General features: G+C 30.8%; 1 protein-coding gene across 2 annotated transcripts; it reads right to left on the bottom strand.

The window, feature by feature from the left end:
• Positions 1-2,653: 2,653 nt before the first annotated feature.
• SPPL1 (SIGNAL PEPTIDE PEPTIDASE-LIKE 1) lies at positions 2,654-6,703 on the bottom strand. Of its 2 annotated transcripts, none has more exons than XM_068634559.1 (4): positions 6,541-6,703; positions 5,109-6,034; positions 4,287-4,487; positions 2,654-2,880 (listed from the first exon to the last, which is right to left on the bottom strand). In XM_068634559.1, exons 2-4 carry the CDS (start codon positions 5,907-5,909, stop codon positions 2,764-2,766), a joined length of 1,119 nt encoding a protein of 372 aa, XP_068490660.1. In that variant the 5' UTR covers positions 5,910-6,034; positions 6,541-6,703; the 3' UTR covers positions 2,654-2,763. The 2 variants fall into 2 exon arrangements, with proteins under 2 accessions (XP_068490660.1, XP_068490661.1); XM_068634560.1 differs by having other exon boundaries at positions 6,428-6,580.
• Between the last annotated feature and the right edge of the window lie 1,886 nt (positions 6,704-8,589).

The following is an 8,589-nucleotide window of genomic DNA, read 5'->3' as shown; positions in this document are numbered from 1 at the left end:
GGGAAAGGAAATAATGTATTTAAAAAAATAATAATGTTTTGTATTGATTTATTACATTAATGACGTATACACTCCTCTTAAATGGCGTGTCAATGTCTAATACTCGTATCAAATATCGACACTCTTATGACAAGTATCTCTATGAAATGTCAAATTCAGAAAGTATTTGTTAGATTTCTGACAATTTTAATAAGGTTCTAACACAACTTTGAAAAAGAAAAATACATTAGTTTTTAAAAAAATCTAACTTTATTATATAAATTGTTATTATGATTATAAAAATAAGAAACAAATTTTTGTAAATCAGTTATGAAAAACATCTCTCTGTTATAACAAATAATCTGAAACATACTTCTGCACATAAATCTTTATTCTAATTTTATATAATTCATAATTATAATTATACAGTGTACATATCTAATGATTTTGAGTGATATTTGTATAATATTAAATTTAGTTTAAGATAAAGAAAAAACGAGTGATAATACCTGCACCGGATATATCTTGTTGGAGAGTGGATATGCTTCCAACTACAGATTCTAGAACGGACCTGCATTATTTGGCATTATAATGTTGACTAAATCAAGATTTTTCTTTGTTTTATTACTATGGCGTGAAAGGTACTTAATCATTACAAATATTAATATGCGAAATTCAGCGCAACGAGATCGTGATTCGTGAATGAGATGTATACGATTCATTCACTAATCTCAATTAGCATCAGATGATTAATCTCTTAACATTACTTTAATCTCGTTCAAGTGGTGATCTATGATGACAAACCAATGTAATTGGTTCAACTTTTTTTATAATTACGTATACTACTTGTTTAGTGAAAAGTGTTTATACAATGCGATCCTTGTCCACCTTTCATATTAATACTTTTATACAAATTGGGATTATATTTTTTATTTGTGGAATTAACTACTTGTTAGACATTTGAGATGTTTATAATTGTGGAAAGCTAAGAAAAGGTCGTATAAACCCTAGAACGAGTATAGGATAGGGTTTTTTCCCCTCAGAAGAGGCATCCAAAATCTGTGTGAGATGCAGAAGGGACAAAAGCAATAGGGATAGAAGTACAATTTCTCCTACAGTCTCGTTCGTAACTCAATTTTTTATTCAACACATCAAGTATTTGGTTATGTTTGGTAAAAAAAAAAAAATCTTCTTATTTTGAGAATAATATAAAAAAAAGTGTTACTCTTTGAAAGAGGATAAGGAACAAAATTATTAAACCGAACTAAAAAAGGGATTCAATGACTTAAAAAAATATTAAATAAGGAACCATATGAAATAAAAATCTTATATACGATTCTGTAGAGAAAATAAAAAGGAAGAAAAAAATAAGGAGGAAAAATCTCTCTTTTGTTTCCTCTCCTTTAAAAAAATTATTCTTAATCTAATAATTTTATTTAACTTTTTAGATACATATAACATTAGGTTAATTTTCTTAAAAATAATATATTAACAATCTACACTATTATACAATTGGTGATGTGATAGGGATTGATGACCTTATAAAAGTGTGTTTTCATTTTAAACTAGGGTATATTATGTCCAATTGTCAATAAATCGTTTCTCTAGTAAATAAATTTATATATGGTTAATTTAAAATATATTTAGTGGAAAGGAAAGTAAAATAAACATGATGATTGAAATAAGGAGAATGTTCTTTTATTGATTATGACCACTGCTCATCTTTCCTAAAATGGAAGAGACAATTAATATCCCTCCTTTAGAGAGTGAGTGGAAAAAAGTCACAAGAAATTGAAATTGTTGCAAAAATTTCCAGCAGTTATATCAGTTGACAATATATGCATGCACTCTTCTCTAGCTAGGACAGAGAAAACAATCCACAATGTCTTAATTTAATTATAAAAAAGTGGCGCTTATAGAGCACAATTATTTATACAAAAAAAAATACAAATACTCTCAAATCTATGAGTTGGAATTTTTTCATCCATGGGTCCTATAAAAATAATTATGGGTCCGAATATGATTGCTTTGCTTTGTTTTTTTCAACACATGACATTGTCATGTTTTTTATTATGTTTATCCAAATCCTTGATGCCACCTAATGGCATACAAAAGGTTGAAGAGAATGATCTTTGTTTTTCGGACATGTCACATAATCCTCTGTCGGGAGAACTACTTCGTAATTGCTGGAAGAGTTGGAAATTCAATTTATCTCAATAAATTCATCAATAGAAATGAGAGCCAAAATTCATCCTTCCAGGGCAGTTATATGATCTTTGCATAACAATAACTTCTCAGGAGATATACCTTTGTCATTGCAAAATTGCAGAAGATTGACCAACCAGGTAAATCTATTTCTGAGTAAGATATAGTTCCACGGTTTCTACCTTTTATTGGCTTCATTAAGGTTTGTGGCGCACATACAAATGGGCATGAAAACATAATGCAAATATTGCCATGATGTGGCTTATAGACCTTCCAGAGTAATGCCTTACACTTGTGACATAGGTGTTGTACTTGCATAATTAGAAAATGAATGTATTTTTCAGTATTATCATTATCCCTAAGCACTAGACATTTTTAAGTCTTATGCTTTCTTCTTTACCATAAAGTAGTTCTTATAAACTTGTTTCGCTCAATTTATGTATGGTGTATCAATAGAAACATCAAGACATAGCAAGATGAAGATTATAAATTTTGTTGATGAGTCTGAACTGACGATTAAAGATTCTCAGTAAATTTACAACTTTGTGTTTGGCTATTATAATCCAGCGGGTTACTAGACTAAACTTCTATTTCGCGATCCTTATCATTGAAATTCGGCATGTTTCCTTCCCACAGCTCCATTAGTTCTCTTTTCATCCAAGATATCACAATTACAGGTCCCAAAGTAGATGGCACCTACACAAACCAACAAAAGGATCATTGTTATAAGTGAAACCAAACATTTCATAAAATCACCTAAACATGAAATCAGCTGCACCAAGGTTAACGTGATTTTTGTAAAATTTACATTAATATCTAAAAGCTTACGATCATCCCAGATTAAGCTTTACTTTTCATTTTCGGTATGTATCCAAGCCCAAGGATTTCCTTCTATATTATTAAGAGATATTAATGTTTATTCCATATTATGATCACAGGAAAGAAGAATGAAAAATGAGACAGGTTCCTGTTTAAATATTATTCATATAGGATATTTTCAACAGAGATGAGTTTGTAGGGTTAAAGAATGGAGCACCATTAACAATCATGAGAATAAGAACTATGGTATCGCATTGTTTAAAACTCTACCAAGCAAATTAACTTCGAAAAATAATAGACATGATATGATGTACAGTGTAACTTATGCACTGGTCCAATAGAAAGTAGTTACTATGACATTTTAAAACTTAGATCCTAGAAAACAGTTGACAAAGTGACAAACTAATAGCACGTTACTAACAGTTCAATGTACAAACTTAATATATACCATATTTATCCAAGAACTCTCCCTACTGAAATCAAAATTTGATTGTGAAAAAAAATGTTCAACAATTTCAGCTTACTGTTCCGGCGCAAATCTGGCAACTTTAACTTCTATTGATAAGTGCACCTAGGAGGAACATAGAACCAACTTTTACAAGGGAAGAAAGGGTTATACACAATGGCTACTGTAACTTCTATTGATGAGTGCACCTAGGAGGAATATAGAACCAACTTTACATATGCTGATAACAGAAGAGAGGGGGAAATTAAAGGAGTCAGCTTTTATGATCCATCAGAAGGCCAATAATTGCATAACATGGGTAAATGGATTGATGATCAATCTCCTGTTTTGATCTATATAGTTTATCCCAAAAAAATCTGGCAAAATCATCTTCAGTTTGAATTTCAAGATGGCAATATCTTCAAGTTGGTATGTCATACTAATAGACTAGATAGAGAAATAACAAAGCTAAAATGAGTAATAACTGTGACTACTTTCTTTTATTTGTCATACAACCTAAAATCTCCCAATATATAAATAAATAAAGGAATTTCCAATTGTGTGCCCATGAGCACATAAAAATAGTCAAGAAGGTTTTTTATCAGAAAAAAAGCTTTTATTACATCAAAAACACTAAAGTCATTCTATGCCATCAATCTTGAGTAACTTTAAGTGTTTAATAAGGTGTATTTAATGTCTTCCCTGCTCATGGGTACACGAATAGAAATTTCTATATTCAAAATATGATAAGAACACATGTTCTGGAATAAATTATGTAAAAAGGAAAGGTAGCAGTGAAACCAGTATTATGACAAGAATAAAAAAAAAACAGAAGTACCAGATAAAGAAGTGCAGGTTGAGGTGAGTGAGTCAAGACCCCAGCAGCCAAAGCAGATACCAAACCGATGGCATACCCAGGTAGTGCATACCATATGTATTTGTGCCCCTTTGAGGAATGTAACTCAAAGAGATTTACTGTGTCCCTGCTCTTGCGATAATCAAAGCAGAGGACTAAAGCCAGGAGCATTCCTGGGATAGCCTATAAAAAGATGAGCAAAAATTAAACAACTTTGTCATCCTTCGTTGATATTGAAAACAAATAATTGATAGTATATAAAACACGACCACTGGAGCACAAAGAAAGCATTTAACTTATCATATTCAATGCAATTCTACAACATAAATTTCAATGAAATCAAACCACCTTGCAGCATGAGAAGTTAAGAACCCTTTCAAATTTCGGTCCAATGTAAATTCATTCAGGGGAAGGAGGTTACAGCAACATGTACAGTACAGTAGACAATGACCATATTTATTTTTTCTCGTTTTTATTGATCTTGCATATGATATGACATAAAATTTCCCTGCAAAGGATTCAAAATCATAATGATAATAAATGTCAATCCACATAACCTACATAAAACTAGCAAGACATGATCCATGAAGAAAACAAGAGAAAGAAGTGCACGGCATTTACAATTGGCAAAACCAATTTCAATCAAGCAACATGAAACTTTCCATACTTCAATATTTTGCACGTTAAATCCAACACGACACAGTACTTCCTATACAGTAAATAATTAAAAAGGCAATCTAAAACTTAGAAACACTAACGAACAAATTCACATATCATAACAGATAGAGGGTAAGAATGTCATACCATGTCTCCTAAACCAAGCATCATGAAGTCTGTCGCATTCTCTCCAGGAACAACACCGCCCAGCAAATTTCTTGGAAAAACAATCTTTACAGGCAACTCTAATTTCTTAGTTATTAGTTGCGACCCAGGAAGGCTTAAACTACTAGCAACTGTGTGCACGGGATTTGATGCTTGCTGCGTTGCTACTGATACCATGACATTTGCACCAAAAAATCTTTCAGAGAAGAAAACCCAAAAAATGTCATATACGAATAGGCAAAGAAGGAGCATTGCACAAATCTTGATGTTTGGGAGACGCACATGGCTCACAAATGCAATGCATATAGATATGCCCAGTAAATTATTCAGTATCCAATGACCAGAAACAAGCCAAGACGCAACTGTGAAAGTGCAAACCACCAACAGTATTGCTTGGAGTCGTGTAAAAGATTTTGAGCAACATCGTGAAACAAATGGATCAGCTAAACCAAACTGTGTCTTTAAATAGGCAACATACGGAGAGAAGCAGAAGAAAAGGGAAGAAACAGAGGCAATGGCAGTGAATGCAGTGAGAAGCTGCGAGACAGATGAGAACAAGTAGAACATCAAAAGCAAGCTAAAAGAGCTCATCACAGGGATCATCAATGCTTGTGACCTATCCAATGTAATGGATGCTTCGGATAAGTCACGATTACGCTCCATTTCCTTGCCATAATTTAGAGCTCGAAATGCAGATCCAAATGTCACAGCCACTGCTGTAGTGATAAGTGTGACCGGTGCAGGCTCAAGCAAATACAAAAGTTTCCAAAGGGATTCCATCATACAAGAGGCACAACTATCTCAAGCCTACTTTCATGCATACACAACTCAACACCTGTAACTTTACAACCAAAGTTGCACAGTTTTAATTTTGAAGACAAAATCCTAAGCAGTTAAAACCGTGCAACCTGCACAAAGCAAATGAACCTTGTAAGCACATGCAAGTATTTCATTCATTGAAAAACAGATGTGTAACAAAAACACTTTTAGAATCAGAAGCTATATTTCCATTTCTACACACAAAAACAAAAAAAGGTTTTCTCTGAGGTCTACCCACTAGAGCAGTAGTGCGATCCCTCTAAAGCAAACAAACCAATCAGAACATGTTCACATTATCGTTTTATTTACCCCAAATCGAAGTTCGATAGATTTCTTTCTTGATTTCAACACAGCAATTAAATTGAGTAATGCACCCAAAATTCTCATAATCCCATCACATCTATTAACCACACACAAAAAGCGCCTACCACCGACCCGCATCAGAAAAGTCGAAGATTTTGAATCGTGGGTTAAAAATTTACCACATCCGCGATGATCAAAACCCACCGGGGAGATTGAACCGAAGTGTGTAACGAAAAATGGAAGAAAAGGAAATTGGGGAATTAGGGAATTAGGGTTTAGGAAAAAGACTGACCTTGGACTTTTGCAGAGGTGAGAGAGACCCCTTGCTTTCTGTGCGCTAAACGAAGATACCACCCATTTTTCCCAACCAAAGTGATGTGAGTGTCAACATATCCATATTTTCATTTTTAGCCCACTACTTTCACTTATTTTCCATGTTTCCCCTCAATCTTTCTACGCAATAAATGACATTCTTCTAATCAAATACTAAATTAATTATAATTTAGTTTTTGATAAATAAATCTGGTTTAATATAGAAAGTATGATGATTTCAATTTTTATTATTAGTTTTTATAAAATTGTGTTGTTATTAAACTGTAATGTTTAAAGATAAATTTGATATTAAGTTTTATTATTAAAGGATTATTTAATACTTAACTGTAAAAAGTTATGTAACAATATATACTTGTTATTCATTTGTCTACCATAACCACAATAAAAAAATAAGTACCTAGTCATTTTTTGAGACATGGAAATTTTCTTACAATTCAAATTTGTATAATCAGTTATTTAATATAATGATAGATTTTGTGATAAAATATTTAGAAAATTTCATCATTTTAATATAAATACGATTAATTTTAAACATCAATATGCTTATCAATATATTTTCTTTATTTTTTTATGGACAAATTTACTCGGTAATTCGACTCATCAAATCTCAGTTTTTTTTAAATAAAATAGTAAATATTAAAATTTCTATAATTTTGTCAAAATATTGGCTAATGTTTATATTATAATTTTTATAAGTCATTTTTAAACATAAAGATGTTTACTACTCTATATTTTCTTTATCTTGTGCTACACAAGTTTACTTTATATTTTTAGAAAGTTTTTAATTATTAGTTATTTTTAAATTTTGCTTGTGTATTAATCTTTCATGTTCAACTTTTGACATTTCAAATCTAAGAAAATCCATCAATATTAAATTTTTTTTCTCAAAATTTGTTTATTTATTCTCCCTCTTTATATATAAACACACGCACACCTTTTATGCTCAAATTTGTACCCTTAGTATATTTACTTTTAAATAATAAATAATGCACCATATAAATTCATTGAATATTTTTGTTTGATAGAATGATAGATTTTTTGATAAAATATTTAGTAAAAATTATCAATTTTTATATTATAAATTAAATTAGTCATTTTTAAACACGAAGATAGGTTTTAGTATATATTCTTATTGTTTTGATATATTAGGTTATTATTGTCTAGATTTTATTTATATCCATAAAAACTTAAATTATTAATTATTTTAAAAAATTCACATTAAAATTTTCTTTTATGTTAAAATTTTAAATCCCAGTCCAACATTAAATATTTTAAAAAATATATAGAAGTTTCATTTCATTTATCAATTTCTTACTTTTTTATAAAAAAAAAAAAAATCTAACTTTTATTTACTATATTTTACACTTACCTTTATATAATAATAAAATCTTATCAAGAAGATAAAAAAAAAATACATGTAATACATTTAATCTGTTTTTTAAAGAAGCGTAAAAGAAATGAGTAAAAGACCAGTGAAAAACTAAATTGGAGGAAATTTCATTGTAGGCTTCTTCTTCCTGTACCACCATGTTTTTCTTCATACAACCCCACAATTTTAAATATTTCAATATTAACCTTGACCTATACTTTCAAAAGGGAAACCGTTCTGCATTTCAACTGTTGTTGTTCATCTTTATCCTTGAGTATCAACTGCTTTGAAGGATCTTTGTAATTGTTCGGAGTAAGGTGGAGGAGTATGCAACGTTGTCAAAGTGTTGTTTGAGTTATAGAGGTAAGAGTTAATTTTTTTTAGGAGCACGGTGGTTATGGGGATTTCGGGGTTATCAAATATCGGGATCCGGTAATATATTCTGGATTCATGAATCCGGCTTAATTGATTAAATTGTGTGTTCTGGATGATGGGGTGTTTCGGAAAGTAAAAGGTCATAAATTGATGTTTTCCAGAGTTCTGAATCTGGAAGTCTAAATTGTATTACGGATTGGTGGATCTGGAATTGTTTTTTTTGTGTTATGGATTCCTCAATCCGGAATGTTCTTTTTGAATTAT

This window comes from Phaseolus vulgaris, chromosome 7 (assembly GCF_051622355.1).
Source record: "Phaseolus vulgaris cultivar YP4 chromosome 7, ASM5162235v1, whole genome shotgun sequence".
Taxonomy (NCBI): Eukaryota; Viridiplantae; Streptophyta; class Magnoliopsida; order Fabales; family Fabaceae; genus Phaseolus; species Phaseolus vulgaris.
This window is presented reverse-complemented; position numbering and strand designations above follow the sequence as displayed.